Source organism: Macaca thibetana, chromosome 4 (assembly GCF_024542745.1).
Source record: "Macaca thibetana thibetana isolate TM-01 chromosome 4, ASM2454274v1, whole genome shotgun sequence".
Taxonomy (NCBI): domain Eukaryota; kingdom Metazoa; phylum Chordata; class Mammalia; order Primates; family Cercopithecidae; genus Macaca; species Macaca thibetana.
Window position 1 is genome coordinate 114,687,388 of NC_065581.1, and position 24,059 is coordinate 114,711,446.

Sequence of the window (24,059 nt, forward strand, 5' to 3'; positions counted from 1 at the left end):
TCCCAACAAAACGGGGACGCTATATTTCGATTTAAAAAAAGAAAGTGACACAGCAATCATCCTACCCTAAAATTATCATCAGAAGAAGGAATACAGTAAGAGAGTGATATAAAGAAACTCCATACAAGGTTTTTAAAGCCTATGGTAGCCCTGAAAAAAGTTGGAACATTAGACACGCAACCCTTTGTTGATCCAGGACCTGTAAAGGCTCCTGAAACACAAGTCTCTCAGGAACAGCATCCTCTGTTCTTTCTCCGCCCCCTACGGAGCTTTCCACTGGACAGCCGCCCGAGAAATTTCTCCCAGCATCTGCAATGGCAATACTCTCATCTTCCTCCCCTCGCCTGTATCAGACGGTGGCATCTCCCTCCAGGGGAAAAAACCGAGGGCGGGGGAGGCTGCATAAGAGGGAAAGCTCGCAGTGAGGTTGATTATGGAGGAGGAAGGTGAGAAAAATGCAGGGGACGAGCGTGGGGTCTCCTGAGCGCCAGCCCACTCTCTCTACAAGGCCTAGCCCACACGCTCCCACCCCGAAGGCACGCCCCTCACAAGCCGGACCCGGACGCGGACCTGAGTGACAGCAGCACCACCTGTACTGCACTCCCTCCCCCAGGGCCTGCAGGGAGACGACTGCCCCTGCCCCCACCACCAGCGGCCCCTGGCTCTTTCTCTCCCCTTCCAGTCCACGTCGTCGACGACTGACAGGTCCCGAGGGAGGCGATTGCAAGCGCACGCCGTTCGGGACTACTGGGGCAACTCTGCGCCGAAGCCCTCCAACAGGCGCGCGGGGGCAGACAGAACGTTCCAGACGGCCCAGGGGGACCCGGTCCAGGCCCGGCCTGCCCTAGCTGCCCTACAACGGGCGGAGGTGGCACTTACTGCGGAGATTGTGGATTAGCTCCGAGTGGCTGGCGCCGCCGGATTTCCAGGCCATCGCTAAGCACACTCGGAGCAGGTACAGAACCACCTTCAGCGCGGCGACGGTGCCCAGCAGTTTTCCCAAGAGTGAGACCACCTCCCACACCGTCACCGCCCCGCTCGCGTCCCCGCTGTAGCTGCCGCTGTTACTGCCGTCGCCGCTGCTGCCGCCACTGCGCGCTCCCGGCATCCCCCGCGGCACGCATGCGCTCTGTGACGCCGCGCGGCCTAGGGTGCGGCCGGGTGGGGCCGAGGGCGGGGGAAGCGTGTGGCCCAGCTGCCCGCGCGTGTGGCTGCTGTGGCTGCTGCGGCTGCCAGGGGGACTGCAGGGAGGCCAGGCTGAGTCAGCGCCACCGCCGCTGCTGCGTGTCCCTTTCTGAGGCCTCGAACCGCACCGACTTCGCCCTGAGGCCGGGCTCGGTAGCCTGATCAGTCGCGTTCCCGGCTGCGTCTCCGGTCACCGAGCGGGACGGCGGGATGGCGGGGTCGATCTTTGCAGACGCTCCTTGTGGTTCCGCAGTCGCTGCTGGGTCAGCTGTTTCGAGCGGCGGATCTCCTCCTATAGATGTCCAGATTGTTAGACGGTGGGCTTCATCCGTTCCTACCTCGCCCAACCCAGTTGACTGGTATTTGGGTCTGTGGAGCCCGAATAACACAATAAGAATAAAACCCAACGACAAAGGCCCTCTCTAACCCGAGTACACCGGCCTCTGGCTTTGTGACAAACATGTCACCGTTAGGCTAAGCAAAGACTTTGGAACCCTGGTTCTAAAGCTGTCAGGGAGTGGAAGAATACCAGGACATGGGGGTGGGGGTTGGGGCAAAGCTTTGCTCCCTTAGAATAATACGAACGTAAAGAATTGCGATTGGTTAAAAAATACCATTGTGTCCTCTGGTGAACGTGTTATTCTCCCGACAAAAGTGTGCATTTCCACCTAATTAAGCCTCACAAATTCCACCATAGCTTTATTGCTATCAGCTCTGCAAGACCATGAGTGAGAAGCTCACTGAGAACATTGCTTGTCGCGTCCAAATCGCTGACTCGTAATTTGACCTGAGACTGACAGAATCCAGCCATCACTTAGTCCAGTAATCTTTTTTTTTTCTTTCTTTTTTTTTTTTTTTTTTTGAGACAGAGTCTCGCTCTGTCGCCCAGGCTGGAGTGCAGTGGCGCGATCTCGGCTCACTGCAAGCTCCGCCTCCCGGGTTCAGCCTCCTGAGTAGCTGAGACTACAGGCGCCCGCCACCACGCCCGGCTAATTTTTTGTATTTTTAGTAGAGACGGGGTTTCACCGTGTTAGCCAGGATGGTCTCGATCTCCTGACCTCGGGATCTGCCCTCGTCCGCCTCCCCAAGTGCTGGGATTACAGGCGTAAACCATTGCGCCCGGCCTCCAGTAATCTGTTGGAAGGAAACAAGGCTAAGACATCTGTGCTACTATGTCAGCACAATTTTCAAATTCTAGTTCTTACCCGATTTTGTAAAATGTGACACTGGCCTGTTTCCCATCCAAAATCGTCACTACCTATTTTCTGGGATTCTGTGACCATAAATGAAACTACTGACAAAACTGGGTTTTTTGTTTTTGTTTTTGTTTTTTGAGACGGAGTCTCGCTCAGTAGCCCAGGCTGGAATGCAGTGGCACGATCTTCTCACTGCAACCTCCGCCTCCCAGGTCCGCGTTCAAGGAATTCTGCCGCAGCCTCCCCAGTAGCTGGAATTACAGGCACGACCACCATGCCCAGCTAATTTTTTTGTATTTTTAGTAGTAGAGTTTCACCATGTTGGCCAGGCTGGTCTTGAACTCCTGACCTCGTGATCTGCCTGCCTCTATCTCCCAAAGTGCTGGAATTACAGGCATGAGCCACCGTGCCCAGCCAAAACAGTGTTCTTTACTTCAATATTAAACATGAATAAATTGTTGATTTGGGACTGTAACCCACTTAATATTTTCCATTTCATCTTTTCTACAGTTTCTTGATGATCTTCCATTTGGTGAAAAGAAAAAAGTCAAATCCTTGATAGGAACCTGATAACTCTAAAGCTGAGCCAGACGGATTGCATTTACATGCAGTGCTTCCCTAAACTGTCCCTGTGAAGTAGGACTACCAATATCACATAAAAACAACAATAGCATAATGGCCCTTTTTAAAGAAACAACCAACATACAGTTATGAATACCTGTAGTATTAAAGAGGTTCATTTTTTAGATAAGTCATACCTCTTGTATTCAGTAGGATTTACATTCTTTTTTTATTCTTTTTTTTTTGAGACGGAGTCTCACTCTGTCTCCCAGGCTAGAGTGCAGTGGCTGGATCTCAGCTCACTGCAAGCTCCGCCTCCCGGGTTCACGCCATTCTCCTGCCTCAGCCTCCCGAGTAGCTGGGACTACAGGCGCCCGCCACCTCGCCCGGCTAGTTTTTTGTATTTTTTTAGTAGAGACGGAGTTTCACCGGGTTAGCCAGGATGGTCTCCATCTCCTGACCTCATGATCCGCCCGTCTCAGCCTCCCAAAGTGCTGGGATTACAGGCTTGAGCCACCGCGCCCGGCCGGATTTACATTCTAATTAGGGAGGAATATGCATCTTAAGAAAACTAACGATAGAATATATCCAAAATATATGTAATAGTGGCCTAGATATCAAATGCAAGCTCACGCCTGTAATCCCAGCACTTTGGGAGGACAAGGCAGGCGGATCACCTGAGGTCAGGAGTTCGAGACCAGCCTGGCCAATATGGTAAAATCCCGTCTCTACCAAAAAAAAAAAAATAGCCAGGCATGGTGACACGCACCTGTAGTCCCAGCTACCCTGGAAGCTGAGGTGAGAGAATCACTTTAATCTGGGAGGCGGAGGTTGCAGTGAGCTGAGATTGTGCCACTGCACTTCAACCTGGGCCACAGAGTGAGACCCTGTCTTCAAAAAGAAAAAAAGCGATGTTGATTTAGATCAACATTGGCTGGGGGCATCAGGAAATGGTTAAGGAAAGAACAGATCCTTGAAGGATAGGCAGGATTCTGAGGAGTAAAGAGGAAGGGAAGAATATTATAGGTGTAACCAAAAGCACAGAAGGAACCTAGAAAACTGATTCCTGGGCTATTGACAATAGATATCACAAACCTCATTCTTAATCATGCACATAATTAAATTGACCAAAGCTAGGCAATTGGCATCAAAACTAAAACTGGAGTCTTTCAGAATTCTAACTCCAGGCTCTGACAGTGTGTATTAACTTTCAAGCAAAGTATTTGTTTGGGGGACAAGAGGGAGAGGTTTAGGATAGTAGGTTGGCACTGTATTCGAGGTACTTCCATGAGTATTTAAGGATTTTTGAATTGTTTTCTATGCGCAGTGACCTGCAACTGCTTAGGTGTGGTTTCAAGGTGGTTTCTACTGTATTGATTTTGTTCTATTTTTGCTCTTAAATTTTACACTGCACAATTATTGAACACAAGAAAATACTGATATTGTAGATTAGGAGCAAGTCCTACTGCTCAAAGGCCAAAGCGCTCTTGCCTTTGCTCAGAGTCGCTCTAGGAGATGGGCCTCTCGGTCTAGGTTCTTCCAGTTTGTATACTGACCGTGCTCACACTGGCTACCGAAGAGAATTGACTCTCTGCAGCCACCGTCTCCCTCCTAAAGTCCCATCCAATCAGGGCTCCGCGGGAAGAGGCGGGGCTGAGAGGCGCGCGTTGTGCTTGCTTTTTGCAGTGCCTGCTGCGGCTGCTTTCGGCATGGAGGAAATTTATGCGAAGTTTGTGTCTCAGAAAATCAGCAAAACCCGCTGGCGACCGCTGCCTCCCGGAAGTTTGCAAACCGCGGAGACGTTTGCTACCGGATCTTGGGACAATGAGGTATCCCCGCTGATAGGGACGAGCCCCTGCCTCTTCCCTCCCTCCCGTTGAGCTGACCCCTGGCCGCGCGCGCGCCAACTCCCACCTTCTGGTTTTTCTCGCACTTCTAGGTCCCTCGGACCCTGTCTCAGGCGCGGTTGCTCCATAGCTCAGAGCCCGTGATGGTGTGCCTGAGCCTCATATCTCGTTACGTTTTAAACTCACCATACTATTTGTCTGAGATGTTTTGGAGCAAGCTTTCTGGACGGAAGCGCAACTTTTATTTTCCGAGAGTTGACGTTTATGTCATCTCAAGACAAAACTCTTTGTTTTACAGGAAAATTATGTTTCACTGTGGTCTATTGGAGATTTTGGAAACTTGGACTCTGATGGAGGGTTTGAAGGAGACCATCAATTATTGTGTGATATCAGACACCATGGTGATGTCATGGATTTACAGGTAAATCTGTGTAGCATCCAAAAGCTAACTTTGAAAGTCCTGAGTAATACATTTAAACAAGCAGAGCATCATAAAGGTTGTCTTGTATCACCCCTCATTTACGAAAAACTGAGTGCTCTGTAAGTTATGATTTGGCCGACATCATTTAGCCATTTAGTGGCAGAAAAAGGACTGGGAAAGGGGATGTAGATTTAATCATACTTTTTTATTTATTGACCGTCGACTATGTGCTAAGTACCGTTTGGGGAGCTTTACAAAAATTAATTATTATTGGTTGCCGGTATATCAAGTATTGTTACTTTGTTTTACTAATGAGAAAATTGAGACTAATATATCTTGAGCATGTACTATGTGACAGATACTGTGCAGGGGGATTAACATCATTTTGTTTTTTGAATTTTCATGACAACTCCCTAAGCAGAGATTAGTGCTCCCGTTTTAAAGATTTACCACGATTTAGTGAACTTAACTTGGCTAAAGTCTCAAAACCAGTAGTGAGTGGTGGGGATGAAATTGAGCTTTCTTTTTTTCTTTTTTTTTTTTTTTTTTTTTTTTTTTTGAGGTGAAGTCTCACTCTGTCTCCCCGGCTGGAGTACAGTGGCATGATCTCGGCTCACTACAGCCTCCACTTCCCGGATTCAAGCGATTCTCCTGCCTCAGCCTCCCAGGTAGCTGGGACTACAGGCACAGGCCACCACACCCGGCTAATTGTTTGTATTTTTAGTAGAGACGGAGTTTCACCATATTAACCAGGATGGTCTTGAACTCCTGATCTCGGCCTCCCAAAGTGCTGGGATTGCAGGAGTGAGCCACTGTGCCTGGCCGAAATTAAGTTTTCAAATCCTGGTGTGGAGAGCCCCTGCATTTTATTCTATAGAAAGCTACCTAGCCCTGGTGTACGCCTGTAATCCTAGCTACTTGGGAAGCTGAGGCAGGAGAATTGCTTGAACCTGGGCGCAGAGGTTACAGTAAGCTGAGTGTGCGCCAGTCTGGGCAACAAGAGCGAAACACTGTCCCAAAAAAAAAAGAAAGAAAAAGAGACAGAGAGAAGAAAGAGAAGAAAGAAAGCTATCTAGCCCTAGGAAAGATCTTTTTTTTTTTTTTTTTTTGAGACGGAGTCTCACACTGTCACCTGAGCTGGAGTGCAGTGGCACGATCTCAGCTCACTGCAACCTCTGCCTCCTGGGTTCATGCAGTTCTTCTGCCTCAGCGTTGAGTAACTGGGACAACAGGCATATGCCTCCATGCCTGGCTAATTTTTGTGTTTTCAGTAGAGATGGGGTTTCACTATGTTGGCCAGGCTGGTCTTGAACTCCTGACCTCGTGGTTCACCCGGCTTGGCCTCCTGAAGTGCTAGGATTACAGGCGTGAGCCACCATGCCAGGACAATATTTTTCCTTTCTTTTTTTCTTTTTTTTTTTTTTTTTTTGAGATGGAGTCTTGCTCTGTCGCCCAAGCTGGAGTGGTGCAGTGGCACGATCTCGGCTCACTGCAACCCTGCCTTCTGGGTTCAAGCGATTCTTCTGCCTCAGCCTGCTGAGTAGCTGGGAGTACAGGCGCCTGCCACCACGCCCAGCTAATTTTTGTGTTTTTAGTAGAGACGGGGTTTCAACATATTGGCCAGGCTGGTCTCAAACTCCTGGCCTCGTGATCTGCCTGCTTCAGCCTCCCAAAGTGCTGGGATTACAGGCATGAGCCACCGCGCCTGGCTTTTCTTTTTAAAAATTTTTATTCTGTTTTTGAAACTGAGTCTTGCTCTGTCAACCAGGCCGGAATGCAGGGGCTCGATCTTGGCTCGCTGCAAGCTCCGCTTCCCCACAACCCCGACTCATTTTTGTATTTTCATAGAGATGAGGTCTCGCCACGTTGCCCAGGGTGGTCTTGAACTCCTGAACTCAAGCGATCTGTCCGCCTAGGCCTCTCAAAGTGCTGGGATTACAGGCGTGAGCCACCGCACCCAGCCAGGAATGGTATTTTTCTAACGTTTTATTGTGTTGGTCTCAAATTAAATCAATGGCGGGTAAATGTGTCTAGGAAAAAAATACTGTTTATTCATGAAAATACTTTGTATGGCAGTTTGGACTTTCAGCTCCATTAACACATGTTATTTGCTTAGCACACATAGGCTCTTTGCTTTTTAAAATTGTTATCATTTGCTACTAATTGAGTTAAATAAATGAATAGATTTCCTCCCTGCTAGTATTTCTGAGTCTTTAACAAGCAGAAATTTTCTCTTTAGTTTTTTGACCAGGAAAGAATTGTCACTGCTTCATCAACAGGATGTGTAACAGTTTTCCTTCACCATCCGAATAACCAGGTAAAGAACTTCAGTTTGAAAAGTGATTTTTTTTTTTTTGAGATGGAGTTCTGCTCTTTTTGCCCAGGCACTGGAGTGCAATGGCACAATCTCGGCTCATCACAAGCTCCGCCTTCCAGCTTCAAGTGATTCTCCTGCCTCAGCCTCCCAAGTAGCTGGGATTACAGGCATGTGACACCATGCCCGGCTAATTTTATATTTTTCGTAGAGACGGGGTTTCTCCATGTTGGTCAGGCTGATCTCGAACTCCTGACCTCAGGTGATCAGCCCTCTTCACCCTCCCAAAGTGCTGGGATTATAGGCATAAGCCACTGCTCCCGGCCAAAGGTAACGTTTCTAATAGACATGCCTAGTAAATATAAGACCCAGTTCGTGTTAAAGGTTTTTTGAGTCATTTAGAAAAAGCTACAGAGATTAATATTTTTTAAATTTATTTATTTATTTATTTTGAGACAGAGTCTCTCTCTGTCGCCCAGGCTAGAGTGCAGTGGCACGATTTCTGCTCACTGCAGCCTGCACCTCCCTGGTTCAAGCAATTCTCCCACCTTAGCTTCCCAAGTAGCTGGGATTACAGGTGTGTGCCACCATACCTGGCTAATTTTTGTATTTTTAGTAGAGATGGGATTTCACCATATTGACCAGGCTGGTCTCGAACTCCTGACCTCAGATGATCTGCCTGCCTTGGCCTCCCAAAGTGCTAGGATTACAGGCATGAGCCACAGCCATGGGCCAGAGATTTATATTTTAGATGTAGGTTAATTTCCATAAGAATACAAAGAGTTGCTTTTGAACATCCAACTGCTTGATCCCTAAAAGTCATTACTGTAGTTTGAGATAAATGTGGGGCATTATTAAACAGTATTTCTTTTGAATCTAATTCTATGTATACAGAACTTTGATGCAAGTAGTTTCTAGATTTCATTATTCTAAAGGAAAAAAGATTTATTCTTGTAGAAGGATGTGAGTCAGAATTTAAAGATACTCTTGTTGGTAAGAAGTGCTAGTTCCTTAGTACTTTTCTTTAATAGTATCCTCATTTCTGATGCCTAGACTCTGTCAGTCAACCAGCAGTGGACTACAGCTCACTACCACGCAGGCCCTGGCAGTCCTTCCTATAGCAGTGCACCATGTACAGGTGTTGTGTGCAACAACCCAGAAATCGTTACAGTTGGAGAGGATGGTCGAATAAATCTCTTCAGAGCTGATCACAAGGAAGCTGTAAGAACCATAGGTAAGAAAAATCCCAGCCTGGCCAACATGGCAAAACCTTGTCTCTATTAAAAATACAAAAGTTAGGCTGGGTGTGGTGGCTCACCCTGGCAATCGCAGCACTTTGGGAGGCGGATCACCTGAGGTTGGGAGTCCAAGACCAGCCTGACCAACATGGAGAAACACTCTCTCTATTAAAAATACAAAATTAGCCGGGAATGGTGGCACATGCCTGTAATCCCAGCTACTCGGGAGGCTGAGGCAGGAGAATCACTTGAACCCGGGAGGCAGAGGTTGCAGTGAGCAGATTGTGACATTGCACTCCAGCCTGGGCAATAAGAGTGAAACTCTGTCTCAAAAAAAAAAAAAAAGAAAAGAAAAGTGAGCCAGGCATGGTGGCACATGCTTGTAATCCCAGCTACTCAGGAGGCTGAGGCAGGAGAATCACTTGAACCTGAGAGGCGGAGGTTGCGGTGAGCTGTGATGGCACTCTACTCCCACCTGGGTGACAGAGGGAGACTCCATCTCAAAAAAAGAAAAATCATTGTATTCCTTTCATTCATCACAGAGTAATTGAGTGCTTACCATATACTAAGTAAACACTGCCGGGCATGATGGCTCATGCCTGTTACCCCAGCACTTTGGGAGGCCAAGGCAGGCGGATCACAAGGTCGAGAGATTGTGATCATCCTGGCCAACATCATGAAAGTCCGTCTCTACTAAACATAACAAAAATTAGCTGGGTGTGGTGGCATGCGCCTGTAGTCCCAGCTACTCAGGAGGCTGAGGCAGAAGAAGCGCTTGAACCTGGGAGGTAGAGGTTGCAGTGAGCCAAGATTACACCACTGCACGCTAGCCTGGCGACGAAGCGAGACTCCATCTCAAAAAAAAAAGTAAACACAATGAGCCGGGCGCGGTGGCTCACGCCTGTAATCGCAATACTTTGGGAGGCCGAGGCGGGCGGATCACAAGATCAGGAGATTGAGACTATCCTGGCTAACATGATGAAACCCCGTCTCTACTAAAAATACAAAAAATTAGCCTGGCATAGTGTCGACAGTTGTCTGTAGTCCCAGCTACTCTGGAGGCTGAGGCAGGAGAATGGCATGAACCTAGGAGGCAGAGCTTGCAGTGAATCGAGATCGCACCACTGCACTCCAGCCTGGGCGACAGAGCGAGACCCCGTCTCAAAAAAAAAAGTAAACACAATGTTAAGTGATTGAGGGATATAAAAATATATGGCTGGTAGCAGTGGCTCATGCCTATAATCCCAGCACATTAGGAAACCAAGGCAAGCAGATCATTTGAGGCCAAGAGTTTGAGACCAGCCTGGCCAACATGGCAAAACCCTGTCTCTACTGAAAGTACAAACATTAGCTGGGCATGGTGGCACACGCCTGTAATCCCAGCTGCTTGGGAGGCTAAGTCATGAGAATTACTTGAACGTGAGAGACTGAGAGGCTGCATTGAGCCAAGATCACGCCACTGCACTCCAGCCTGGGTGACAGAGCAAGACTCAGTCTCAAAAAAATACATGTACACATGCACGCACGGCAGGATCCCTTTGTCAAGAGAGTAGGTTGATGAGGCCAGTACGAATGACTGACTAGAAGAAACAGAAACCTTTTTTTTTTTTTTTTGGCGAGAGGGCATTATCAGGTAAAGCATCTGGGAGTAGGTAGTAATTAATAGTTTTTCTGGGTTCTAGACCATAAGTAAGACTGAAAGATGGCGTGCTAGACAAAGGGAATAGGCCAGAGGCAGGATAAAGACATTCAGAGAACGACAAAAAGTATGGTTTGACCTGACTTTAGATATCTATGTAGGAGAGATGAAAGATGAAGCAAGAGAGGGGTAAACTGGGGCCAGATTGCAGAGTCTGTAATGCAAAATCACAGAGGTTTCATCTTTTTTTTTTTTTTTTTTTTTTTTTTTGAGACGGAGTCTTGCTCTGTCACCCAGGCTGGAGTGCAGTGGCCAGATCTCGGCTCACTGCAAGCTCCGCCTCCCGGGTTCACGCCATTCTCCTGCCTCAGCCTCCCGAGTAGCTGGGACTACAGGCACCCACCACCTCGCCTGGCTAGTTTTTTGTAATTTTTAGTAGAGACGGGGTTTCACCGTGTTAGCCAGGATGGTCTCGATCTCCTGACCTCGTGATCTGCCCGTCTCGGCCTCCCAAAGTGCTGGGATTACAGGCTTGAGCCACCACACCCTGCCGAGGTTTCATCTTTTAGGTAGAAAACTAAGTGTATTGGTTCTCAACTATGCTTCAGTCAGATTTCTCTGAGGCAATTTTTTAACTGTCCACCACTCTAGACCTCTTAAATCAGAATCTCTAGGAATTGAGCCCATGAATCCATTTTGTGAGTGGTTTTTTTAAGATGTAGTCTCACTCTGTCACCAAGCTGGAGTGCAGTGGCATGACCTCAGCTCACTGCAACCTCCACCTCCTGGGTTCACACGATTCTCCAGCCTCAGCCTCCCAAGTAGCTAGGACTATAGGCACACGCCACCACGCTCAGCTACTTTTTGTATTTTTAGTAGAGACGGGCTTTCAACATGTTGGCCAGGATGGTCTTGAACTCTTGACCTTGTCATTCGCCAGCCTTGGCTTCCCAAAGTGCTGGGATTACAGGCGTGAGCCGCTGTACCTGGTCTTTTGTGTTGTTTATTATGATTTTCAGTTTTGAGTTAAGTTGCATTACTTTTTTTTTTTTTTTTTTTTTGAGACAGGGTCTTGCTCTGTCACCCAGCCTGGAGTGCGGTGGCATGATCCCAGCTCACTGCAACCTCTGCCTCCCAGGTTCAAGTGATCCTCCCACCTCAGCCTCCCAGGTGTCTGGGACTACAGATGCATACCAGCATGCCCAGCTAATTTTTGTAGAAATGAGGTTTCACCATGTTGCCCAGGCTGGTCTCAAACTCCTGGGCTCAAGCTCGGCCTCCCAAAGTGCTGAGATTACAGATGTGACCCACTGCACTGGGCGACTTCACTTATTTGTTAATTAATGACCATTGCCTGGTGGCAGTGTAGAGGAGTGGCACAAACTAAAATCCATAAAGTATATGTTAAATTATGAGGCGTAAGTTCTAAACACCAGGAAATCAACAAAAAGGACCATTATGACAATCAGGAATGACTTCATGGAGAGGGCGAGAGTTGATGAGGGTGAAAATGAGTATATTTGGGATGAGTCTGTAGAATAATAGAAGGTTAGAGTGAGCTCTGTAGGAAGCACTGGGGTTTGGCTCAATAGAATGGAAGTTCTAGGTCAGGGACTAGTGGGAAGTAAGATTGGGTTTAGAGGAGCTTGAACAACTGTCTCAGAAATGCAGGTTAACAATCTTAAGAGTTAAAAAGGAATGTATGAAAACTCAGCCTTCCATTTAGAAAACAGTTCAAGGCCAGGCCTGGTGGCTCACGCCTGTAATCCCAGCACTTTGGGAGGCTGAGGCAGGCGGATCACCTGAGCTCAGGAGTTTGAGACCAGCCTGGCCAACATGGTGAAACTCCGTCTCTACTAAAAATACAAAAATTAGCCAGGCAGGCTGGCAGGTACCTGTATCCCAGCTACTAGAGAGGCTGAGGCAAGAGAATCGCTTGAACCTGGGAGGTGTAAGTTGCAGTGAGCCAAGAGGGCGCCACTGCCCTCTAGCCTGAGCAACATCCATCTCAAAAAAGAGAAAGAAAACGGTAGGCCAGGCGTAGTGGCTTACGCCTGTAATCCCAGCATTTTGGGAGGCTGAGGCTGGTGGATCAGCTGAGGTCGGGAGTTCTAGACCAGCCTGACCAACTTGGAGAAACCCCATCTCTACTAAAAATACAAAATTAGCCGGGTGTGGTGGCACATGCCTGTCATCCCAGCTACTTGAGAGGCTGAGGCAGGAGAATTGCTTGAATCTGAGAGGCAGTGATTGCGGTAAGCCAAGATCACGCCATTGCACTCCAGCCTGGGCAACAAGAGTGAAACTCCGTCTCAAAAAAAAAAAGAAACAGAAAACAGTTCAGACGTCCTGTGAGTAATATTTTTCCATCCAAAGAGAATCCATTTAAACATATACATTACCATGCATTTTTCTATAGAAATTTAAATTATAAGTTACTGGAAATTGTAATATATCAATCCATGAAAGGAGTGTGATTTAAGATTTTCTTGGAAAAAAGGGGGACTCATTAACACATACTACCATTTTTTAAATTTTTAGACAATGCAGATAGTAGTACACTCCACGCTGTAACCTTTCTTCGAACTCCTGAGATTCTTACTGTAAATTCAATTGGACAGTTGAAAATATGGGATTTCAGACAACAAGGAAATGAACCTTCTCAGATATTGTCACTGTAAGTGTTGATTTGTAATTTCAGTAATGTAATCCAAAAATTAATGTGTTAGGTTGTTTATAGCTACTGGCTTTAAGCCATATTGTATTTTAATTGCATTTTAAGAGGGAGATCCCTGATTAAAATTTGGTAGAGCAAGCATTACTTGACGGGGTTGATACTACTATGCTTCATTTAGTAATTATTTGTTATAGTGATTCAGAGCCTTTACTCTTTGAAGTTTGTATTATTTCATGGAGAACTTATTTCTGCTCTTTCAGTGATTGTTTAATGGATAAAATATACTCCAGATGTAATGATTGGGGGGAAAATATAATTCCAGATATTTTTTCTGAGCAGAAATCCCCCTTTTTAGGTGTACAACCTTCTCTCATAAGAAAATAGAATGTATCACACTGAAAAAAGTTACATAAACTAAGCATTAAATAAGGTGATAAATCATACTTAGTATACCTGATGTATGAATTTTTAAATAATCTAATAAGTGGAAATGTGATTTGTACATCTTACCATCGGATTATCTTTCATTCCATGTCTTCAGATTGAAGTGAAAATAAATAATTGTGGCCTTGAATTATTTCCAAATTGTACTATTTAGAAATATATCTAATTTAGTTCATTTTTTTGGTATCATTAAGATTCAGCCAGGCCGGGCATGGTTGCTCATGCTTGTAATCCCAGCACTTTGGGAGGCCAAGGCGGGCGGATCACTTGAGGTCAGGAGTTTGATACCAGCCTGGCCAACATGGTGAAACCCCATCTCTACTAAAAATACAAAAACTAGCCAGGCATGGTGGCGTGTGCCTGTAGACCCAGCTACTCGGGAGGCAGAGTTGGCGGTTAACCAAGATCAAGCCATTGCATTCCAGCCTGGGCAATAAGAACAAAACTCCGTCTCAAATAAAGATTCAGCCAGTAGCTCCAGCCACTACGTTGTCACTTAGTTACCATATAAAACATGTTTCTTGACTGAGCATGGTGGCTCACGCCTGTAATCCCAACACTTTGGAAGGATTATCTGCAGTGAGAAGTTTGAGACCAGCTGGGGCAACATAGTGAGACCCCATCTCTACAAAAATTTCTTAAAATAGCCAGGCACGGTAGCATGTGCGTGTAGTCCTAGCTACTTGGGAGGCTGAGGCAAAAGGCTCTTTTGAGCCCAGGTTGCAGCAAGCTGTAGACAACACCACTGCACTCTAGCCTGGGTGACAAAACAAGACCCTGTCTTTTTTTTATTTTTTTATTTTTTGAGATAGAGTCTCACTCTGTTGCCCAGGCTGGAGTGCAGTGGCATGATCTTGGCTCACTGCAACTTCTGCCTACCAGGTTCAAGCGATTCTCATGCCTCAGCCTGCCAAGTAGCTGGCACTACAGGCATGTGTCACTATGCCTGGCTAGTTTTTGTATTTTTAGTAGAGATGGGATTTCGCCATTTTGGCCTGGTTGGTCTTGAACTCCTGTCCTCAAGTCATCCACCTGCCTTGGCCTCCCAAAATGCTGGGATTATAGACATGAGCCACTAAGCCTGGTCAAGACCCTGTCTCTTAAAAAACCAAAAAAACAGGCTGAGTATAGTTACCAGTCATCCCAGCACTTTGGGAGGCTAAGGTGGCTAGATCACTTGAGCCTGGGAGTTTGAGACCAACCTGGGCAACAAGGAGAAACCCCATCTCTACAAAAATACAAAAAGTTAACCAGGCATGATGGTACACACATGTACTCCTAGCAACTCAGGAGGCTGAGGTGAGAGGATCACCTGAGCCCAGGGAGTTTGAGTCTTCAGTGAGCAATGATCGCAGCACTGCACTCCAGCCTGGGTGAAGCCTTGTCTCAAAACAAACAAGCAACAACAACAACCAAAAAAAACGTGTTTCCTGTGTTACACAAAGATAAATTATACTTTATTTGATTTTGATGTCATTGTTATCTCCCACAAAAGGACTGGTGACCGAGTGCCACTCCACTGTGTTGATAGACATCCCAACCAACAGCATGTTGTAGCTACTGGTGGCCAAGATGGAATGTTGAGTATTTGGGATGTTAGACAAGGTACTATGCCTGTGTCTCTGCTGAAGGCTCATGAAGCTGAAAGTAAGTATTGTGGAGATACAAAAAGTTTGTATTGGGTGAGTTATATGACATATAATAAGCACCTTTCCATAATGATACATGTGGATCGTTTTACATTGTAGCTTTTAATGACTGAATTGTGTAAATTTAAATAATTATCTAATTTCTTTTTACTTGACATTTGCGTTCTTTAACTTTTTTTTTTTTTTTTTTTTTTTTTTGGAAATGGAGTTTCACCCTTGTTGCCCAGGCTGGAGTGCAGTGACGCTATCTCGGCTCACCACAACCTCCGCGTCCCGAGTTCAAGCGATTCTCTTGCCTCAGCCTCCCAAGTAGCTGGGATTACAGGCATATACCACCACACCCGGCTAATTTTATATTTTTAGTAGACACTGGGTTTCTCCATGTTGGTCAGGCTGGTCTTGAACTCCTGTCCTCAGGTGATCTGCCCGCCTCAGCCTCCCAAAGTGCTGGGATTACAGGCATGAGCCACCATGCCCGGCTTTTTAAAAGACAGGGTCTGGCTCTGTCGCCCAGGCTGGAGTGCAGTGGTGCAGTCACGGCTCACTACAGCCTTGACTTCCAGGGCTCAGGTGATCCTCCTGCATTAGCCTCCCAAGTAAATAGGACTATAGGTGTGTGTCACCACGCCTAGCTGATTTCTTGTTGTTGTTTGTTTTTTTGTAGATAATGGGGTTTCACTTTATTGCCCAGGCTGGTCTCAAACTCCTGGGCTCAAGTGATCCTCAGGAAATGCTGAGTTTACAGGTATGAGTTATGAGCCACCACACCAGCCACAGGTTTCATTCTTATATCCAAAACTGTAGTGGAATCCTTAGATATTTATCTGTATGTACTTTTTTTGAGACAGGGTCTCTGTTGCCTAGGCTGGAGTGCAGTAGTGGTGTGATCATAGCTCATTGCAGCCTCGAACTCCTGGACTTACACAATTCTCCCAAAGTGCTAGGATTGCAGGCATGAGCCATTATTCCCATGCCCAGCCTTATGTACTTATTTTCTTAGGATAATTTTTTAGAAGTAGAATTGCTAGGCCAGACCTTTTGCATAATGCACTGACAGATTTTTCTACACAAAAATAATACCAGTTTAAGCCAGGCACATTGGCACTTGCCTGTAGTTCCAGCTACTCAGGAGCATGAAGTGGGAAGATTGCTTGAGCCCGAGAGTTTAGGCCAGCTTAAGCAACATAACCTCTTTAAAAAGTTAGTAATACTAGTTTAAGGCAGGTGGGTGACATGCACTAGCTTCTTGGGAGGCTGAGGCAGGAGGATTGCTTGAGTCCGGGAATTCAAGGCTGCAGTGCATTATGATTGCACCTCTGCACTCTAGCCTGGACAATATAGTGAGACTTCGCTCCCCGAAGAAAAGTAATAAAAATCATACCATTTTATATGCCATAGTGAAGTGTGCCAGAATGCCCTTTTCCCATGCAAATGCAGGCTCTTTGTCATATTTGCTAATAAATGTGCTCCTCAATTTATTGTTGCATCATTTTTTTAACATGAATGATAGATTTATAAGCTTTTTTTTTTTTCTTTTGATTCTGGTGGAGATGATTTAGCTGAGTAGCTGAGGCTACATGCATGTACCACTACACCTGGCTAATTTTTTATTTTTTGTAGAGACAGGGTCTCACTATGTTGCCCAGGCTGGAGTGCAGTGTCGTGGTACCTCACTTAAGCCTTAACCTCCTGGGGTCAAGTGATCCTCTTGCCTTGCCCTTCTGAGTAGCTGGGACTATAGATATGTGCCACTACACCTAGCTAATTTTTTTTATTGTTAGATTTCTATAGAAATTATGATTCCATAAAAGATTTTGAGGAAATGAGGAAGACTGGTATCTTTCAGAATTGAATGTGATTTTGGAATATATAGAATTTCTTTGGGGCTGAGCGTGGTAGTTCATGTCTGTAATTCTAGCACTTTGGGAGTCCTAGGCAAGCAGATCGCTTGAGCTCAGGAGTTTGAGACCAGCCTGGGCAACATGGAGAAACCCTGTCTCTGTTAAAAATACAAAAATTAGCCAGGTATGGTGATGCATGCCTGTAGTCCTAGCTACTGGGGAGGCTGAGATAGGCGGATTGTTTAAGCCTGGAAGGTCAAGGCTGTAGTGAGCCATGACCATGCCAAAAATAAAAAGCCCTCCATCTGAAACTGGATCCAAATTCTTGGAACATTTCCAAATTTTGGTTTGCTAGAAGTCAGTTGCTATTTCTCTGATAAAGGCCAGAAGTATTCAGAATCTTGGCATTAACCAATATTGGATATTGCCTCTTAGAAATTCATTTTTGTATTTATATTAGGGTCTTTCTCAGTTTTTCCAATAATATAATCTTCATATGTTAATGACACCGGAATTGAAAAATAAGACAACTTACCAATTAAAAAAAAACTTTTCCGTAAAAAACAGTCATTCCTAGCTGGGCACACACCTGTAATCCCAGCACTTTGGGAGGCTGAGGCAGGAGGATTGCTTGAGGTCAGGAGTAGAAGACCAAGGTAGACAACATAGCAAAATACTGTCTCTGTTTTTAAAATTTTAAAAAAAGCTTTTCATAAAGTAATAGGGTTAAATGTTTTAGCAATTCTTTTCTTTTCTTTTTTCTTTTTCTTTTTTTTTTTTTTTTTTTTTTGAGATGTAGTTTTGCTCTTTTTGCCCAGGCTGGAGTGCAATGGCACAATCTCGGCTCACTGCAACCTCACCTCCCGGGTTTAAGTGATTCTCCTACCTCAGCCTCCCAAGTAGCTGGGATTACAGGCACCTGCCACCACACCGGGCTAATTTTTTGTATTTTTGGTAGAGATGGGGTTTCACCATGTTGGTCAGCTGGTCTCGAACTCCAGACCTCAGGTGATCCACCCACCTTGGCCTCCCAAAGTGTTGGGATTACAGGCATGAGCCACCGTGCCCAGCTACTATTTTCATTTATTTCCTTGCCCAGTACACAAATTTATTTGGCTTCTTTTTCCTTTTTTTTTTTTTCTCAGTCTCACTTTGTCACCGAGGCTGGAGTGCAGTGGTGCAAGCTCGCGCAACCTCCGCCTCCCAGGTTCAAGTGATTTTCCTATCTCAGCCTCCTAAGTAGCTGGGACTACAAGCATGCACCACCACGCCTGGCTAACTTTTGTATTTTTAGTAGAGATGGTATTTCACCATGTTGCCCAGGCTGGTCTTGACCTTAGCTGATCCACCCGCCTTAGCCTCCCAAAGTGTTCTTTTTCCTTTCTTTTTTTTTTTTTTTTTGAGACGGAGTCTCGCTCTGTTGCCCAGGCTGGAGTGCAGTGGCGCGATCTCGGCTCACTGCAAGCTCCGCCTCCCGGGTTCCCGCCATTCTCCTGCCTCAGCCTCCTGAGTAGCTGGGACTACAGGCGCCCGCCACCGCGCCCGGCTAATTTTTTGTATTTTTAGTAGAGACGGGGTTTCACTGTGGTCTCGATCTCCTGACCTTGTGATCCGCCCGCCTCGGCCTCCCAAAGTGCTGGGATTACAGGCTTGAGCCACCGCGCCCGGCCTCTTTTTCCTTTCTACATGTTATAGGCATTGGAAAGTTATGTTATGTCTTTAATTCTGAAACCTTTAATTTTTATGATAGACTTGAGGCTTGAAGGTATGCGATGGAGGATAATGGAAGATGGTGCCTAGAGATGGGGGTTTAATGTTGTTTGTTCAGCGAATCTGCACAGGAATGAGCTTCTTGATTCTTGTCTCTTAGTGTGGGAAGTTCACTTTCACCCATCCAACCCAGATCATCTATTTACCTGCTCTGAAGATGGATCCCTCTGGCACTGGGATGCTTCCACAGATGTACCTGAAAAGTCATCACTCTTTCACCAAGGTACAACTTTTTAATGAATACTCTTACGTGTAATCGCTCTTTTTTTTTTTTTTTTTTTTTAAAAGAGTCTCACTCTGTCACCCAGGCTGGAATGCAGTGGCACGATCTCAGTTCACTGCAATCTCTGCCTCCGGGGTTCAAGTGATTCTTGTGCCTCAGCCTCTCGAGCAGCGGGGACTACAGTCATGCACCACCATGCCTGGCTAATTTTTTTGTATTTTTAGTACAGATGGGGTTTCACCATGTTGGCCAGGCTGGTCTCGAACTCCTGATCTCAAATGATCCTCCTGCCTCAGCCTCCCAAAGTGCTGGGATTACAGGAGTGAGCCACCATGTTTGGCCTTTTTCTTTTCTTTTTTTTTTTTTTGGATACAGAGTCTTAGTCACCCAGGCTGGAGTGCTGGAGTGCAATGGTGCAGTCTTGGCTCAGTGCAACCTCTGCCTGTCGGGTTCAAGCTTTTCTTGTGCCTCAGCTTCCCTAGTAGCTGGGATTACAGGTGTGTGCCACCACACCTGGCTAATTTTTTTGTATTTTTAGTAGAGATGGGGTTTTGCCGTGTTGGCCAGGCTGGTTTCGAACTCCTGGCCTTAAGTGATCTGCCACCTCAGCCTCCCCAAAATGCTGGGATTACAGGCGTGAGCCACTGTGCCCAGCCTGTTATGTGTAATTTTATCGTACTTTAATTTTGTTTGTTTTGTTTTGTTTTGTTTGAGACAGGGTCTCACTCTGACATGCAGGCTGGACTGCGGTGGCATGGTCACAGCTTGCTACATCCTCGCCCTCCTGGACTCAAGCAATCCTCCTGCCCCAGCCTCCCAAATAGCTGAGAGCAGAGGTTCTTGCCACCACAACCAGCTAATTAAAAAAAAATTTTTTTGTACAGACGAGCTCTCACTATTCTGCCCAGGCGTGTCTTGAACTCCTGAGCTCAAGTGATCCTCCTGCCTGGGCCTCCCGAGGTGCTGCTGTTATAAGCATGAGCTGCTGTACCCAGCCTTGTTATACTTTTAAATACCAAATTAGACATCCTTGTAGTTTTTACTTGATGGCAAAACATTTTTATTCTCTTGCCTCAGAGTAAATTTGAGTATCACAGGGCTTGAAATCTGACTGTCAAGTTACTTACTACTGTATGGCTGATGGCTAGAAATGCTGTAAGCTGGCTCACTTGAGACAGCCAAGGTTCTTCTTTGTGAGTGCCATTGACCTAGACCCTCATGCCATAGCACAGACACAGGCAAATCTTTTATATTGCATTGCCAAGTTTGTGTGAATGGCAAGAAAAAAGTTGATATTTGATGTAACTGAGGGTACTGGTTTTTTCTCAAGTTGTGCCGGGTGTGGTGGCTCATGCCTGTAATCCCAACACTTTGGGAGGCCGAGGCGGGTGGGTCATCTGAGGTCGAGAGTTCGAGACCAGCCTGACCAACATGGAGAAACCTCATCTCTACTAAAAATACAAAATTAGCCTGGTGTGGTGGCGCATACCTGTAATCCCAGCTACTCAGGAGGCTGAGGCAGAAGAATCACTTTTACCCGGGAGATGGATGTTGCAGTGAGCCGAGATCATACCATTGCACTCCAGCCTGGATAGCAAGAGTAAAACTCCGTCTCAAAAAAAAAAAAAGAAAAGGGCCTGCTTTTCCTCATTATAGTCAGTGGTAGGTTATGGTCAGCCAAAAACCATTCTCTTGTTGTAATCAAGTGTTTGTAGGTTTTTGCATTTTCCAAGTTTCCTGTTTTTGAGGGTTTGTCTGTGGTTCCATAGTTCTTTTACTTATTCATTCATTCAGAAATATTTACTGAATGCCTATCATGTAGGCATTCTTCTAGGTGTTAGGGCATATAACAGTGAGCAGAACGAAATGTCAACACGCATAGAGCAAATATTCTAGTAGACAGTTAAAAAATAGATAATGTATCAATAAGAGTCCAATCAATGTCAGAAACTACCTTTGATGTAGAGGGAATTGGTCTCACATGTGTTAGAAGGGCTGGGAAAACAAAAGGTAATAGGAGAGGGGTTGGGAGAACAAATAGGAAAAAAGGGAGCACCCAGAAATAATAATTGTTAGTACCCCTGCTACTGCATTGTTGAAAATGCTGTAAAAGTTTGTTCTGAATCAGCAGAAAAGGCGCTCCCTCAACCAGGCTGGAACTACCACCAGTGTTGTTGCTAGAAACCTGGAGCAGGAAGGAGCTGCTTCTCCCCTCTGTCTTCCAGTCACTCACCATGAATACCTGCTATTGGCAAGGCCCATCTGGATGGCAGATGCCAAAGCAGCCTGGAAAGTGGAGTTTGCTGACTTCCACCCCCTACAGTATATAGCAGAGCACGGAAAAGTGGAAAGGAGACCGAAAAGAAAAAGGAGGCCGGGCGCAGTGGCTAACGCCTGTAATCCCAACAATTTGGGAGGCCAAGGTGGGCAGATCACCTGAGGCCAGGAGTTCGAGACCAGCCTGGTCCAACGTGGTGAAACCCTGTCTCTACTAAAAATACAAAAATTAGCTGGGCGTGGTGGTGGATGCCTGTAATCCCAGCTACTTGGGAGGCTGAGGCCGGTGAATCGCTTGAATCTTGGATAGACGTTGCAGTGAGCCAAGATCGTGCCACTGCACTCCAGCCTGGGCAACAGAGTGAGACTCTGTCTCAAAAAAAAGAAAAGAAAAAGGAAAATAATGTGGCCAAATACACTGCTAATTACCATGAAGAAGAATACACAAGAGTAGGTGGAAAAACAATAAAGACAGGGGTGACGGGAGCTACTCTAGTTAGAGAGTCGTAAGAAGAAGCCACTTGGCAGAAGGAACATTTGAGCAGAGACTTGAGAAGTGAAGGTGTAAGTGACATGAAAGCATTCTAGGCAGAGGAAACAGCAAATGCTGAGGACCTGAGACAGGCAGAGTACAGCAAGGACACCAAGGTTGCAGCTCAGCCAGCAGGGTAGAGTGGTGGGAGATAGGGACTGGTGGCTGAGGAGCCCTGGGACTTTGTAGCCCATGATAAGGACTTTATGGGAGAGCGGGGAGAAAAGTAGAAACAAGGAGATGAGGAAGGAGTCTTATCACAGTGGCTTGAATAATGTGTTAATCTTTACAGTGTGCAAGAGCAATGTAAAATGTAGGGGCAGTAAAAGATAAAAACTAAGGGGAAAATATTCTAAAAATTCTCCAGAAAAATTCTGGAGTGAAGAGCATGTGTGGAGCATGCATGTATGTCTATGCTAACTTCATCTACAGAGAAACAGTTTCATCTAAGGATTAACTAAGTATGTACTTGGTTTTTACTTCCTTCCTCCCCTAACCGCACAGTCTTGAACTTGCAAATTTACTTTTAAGGAACCTTGGTTAGACTGGAAATAAAACTTTATTCTGTGTCTACTATTGCAAGGCACAGTATTAGACACTGTGAACAAGTAAAACAGATGTAAAATATGCATCCTGCTCTTAAGACGTTCTTAGTCATGGACAGAGGCATGGAAAGTTCAATTAGGATATAAGAATTGTTATAAAGTAGTAAATTAATGGTACATACAAGTGCTGAGGGTTCCAGGAAAGAGAAAAACGTGAAGTAGAGGTTGTCTTCAAAGTTTTCTTAGAAAAGGAAGTTCAGCCATATTTTAAAGGATCAGCAAGATTTTAAATGTACTAATCTTTCAGCTTCAAGACATAAGGACTTGGCACAGAGCACTTAACACAGAACCTGGTGCATAGTAGGTACTCAGTCATTTGTTGAGTGAATTAAATTTGTACTTATTTGATATTAAACCAAGTTGAGAGGAAAGTAAGTTGGAAATAATGTCTTTCTTTATTCAACTTGTCTGCTGGCCATTTTGCTACGTTTCTGAGACTTTCCGTTAAAAGATGAACAGAAAGACAGTCAGTTGAAATCATCTGCTTTGCCTGAAGATGTCAAGTTTGGTATCCAGAGTATCCCATGGAAATTTCAATATTTAATATCACTGAATAAGCCTTTGGTCAAAAGTGGTGATATATAATAATGGAATTATTAGCCTATTATTCTGAGAATTAAACACATTGATATCATCGCCTTTCTAAATACCAGTAGAAGTTTGGATGTTTACTAATATAAAAATCATCTTGAAAGATTTCTTCCTTTTCTTTTTTTCTCCCAGGAGGAAGAAGCAGTACTTTTTTGTCTCATAGCATTAGTAACCAAGCTAACGTTCACCAGTCTGTCATTAGCTCCTGGCTCAGCACTGATCCTGCAAAAGACCGAATTGAAATCACAAGCTTGCTTCCCAGTAGGTCTCTGTCTGTGAACAGTTTAGATGTTTTAGGTCCTTGTCTTGTTTGTGGAACCGACGCAGAAGCAATTTATGTTACTAGACATCTTTTTTCATAGAAGTACTGTAATTATAAGATTTCAGATAGAACATACAATTAGCCCTTTGAAATCCAACTTCTGTGCAAAATTTTATTATCAGAAAATGCAAGATTTGCAGGGGAAACATCAGTAAACTACCATTAATGTCAATGCCCAGTTTTGGCTTTTGTTAGCCTGACACTCCCACACAGTTGTAGGATCCGGTAGATGACTGATGGCAAAATATTGTGAACACGTGGAAGAAAATCAGTGGGATTCCAGTGCTGATGAATAGGTTACCTTCAGAGTATTATTGACAGCTCATGGAACTAGTTCTTTATTTTTGATGCTGTGGGAATTAACACATCAGTAGTGGTTATGGGAACCACCAACAGGTTCCTACAGTTTTTATCAGTAGTATGTGGAGTATATGCCTTCCTAGTGGCAGTTGCCAATGTTAACGATTATTCTTTTTATTGCAAGTATTTCCTGTGATCCTTCCACACTTTATTTCCTTAATAATAATAATAATAAACTTTTTCAGAAAGAATTGAGTAGAGCAAAAATGACAAAGATGTATAGCTGTGTTCGATTTTTTTTCTTTCTTTTTTTTTTTTTTTTTTGAGGCAGAGTCTTGCTCTGCTGCAGTGCAATGGTGCGATTTCGGCTCACTGCAACCTCCGCCTCCTTCCAGGTTCAAGCGATTCTCCTGCCCCAGCCTCCTGA

At 45.3% G+C, this 24,059-nt stretch overlaps 2 protein-coding genes across 4 annotated transcripts in view; one reads left to right on the forward strand and one right to left on the reverse strand.

The window, feature by feature from the left end:
- Positions 1-1,127, reverse strand: part of PCMT1 (protein-L-isoaspartate (D-aspartate) O-methyltransferase) — a 60,155-nt gene extending 59,028 nt beyond the window's left edge. For both annotated transcript variants that reach the window (XM_050787178.1, XM_050787177.1), the window contains exon 1: positions 880-1,127. In XM_050787178.1, coding sequence (XP_050643135.1) covers positions 880-1,108 — 229 coding nt within the window. In that variant the 5' untranslated portion in view covers positions 1,109-1,127. The remainder of the gene's footprint in view (positions 1-879) is intronic.
- Positions 1,128-4,582: 3,455 nt separating this feature from the next.
- Positions 4,583-23,577, forward strand: NUP43 (nucleoporin 43). Of its 2 annotated transcripts, none has more exons than XM_050787164.1 (8): positions 4,583-4,771; positions 5,088-5,210; positions 7,450-7,527; positions 8,578-8,758; positions 12,943-13,078; positions 15,018-15,169; positions 18,883-19,005; positions 23,143-23,577. In XM_050787164.1, the coding sequence occupies exons 1-8, from the start codon at positions 4,652-4,654 to the stop codon at positions 23,370-23,372; spliced, it is 1,143 nt and encodes a 380-aa protein (XP_050643121.1). In that variant the 5' UTR covers positions 4,583-4,651; the 3' UTR covers positions 23,373-23,577. The 2 variants fall into 2 exon arrangements, with proteins under 2 accessions (XP_050643121.1, XP_050643122.1); XM_050787165.1 differs by lacking the exon at positions 23,143-23,577 and adding an exon at positions 19,720-23,133 and having other exon boundaries at positions 4,611-4,771.
- The last annotated feature ends 482 nt before the right edge of the window (positions 23,578-24,059 follow it).

Coding starts and splice junctions, on each gene's coding strand:
- NUP43 (XM_050787164.1), top strand. CDS start 4,652: ATGGAGGAAATTTATGCGAAGTTTGTGTCTCAGAAAATCAGCAAAACC. Junction 5,211..7,449: donor GTGATGTCATGGATTTACAG/GTAAATCTGTGT, acceptor TTTTCTCTTTAG/TTTTTTGACCAGGAAAGAAT. Junction 19,006..23,142: donor GTCATCACTCTTTCACCAAG/GTACAACTTTTT, acceptor TTTTTCTCCCAG/GAGGAAGAAGCAGTACTTTT.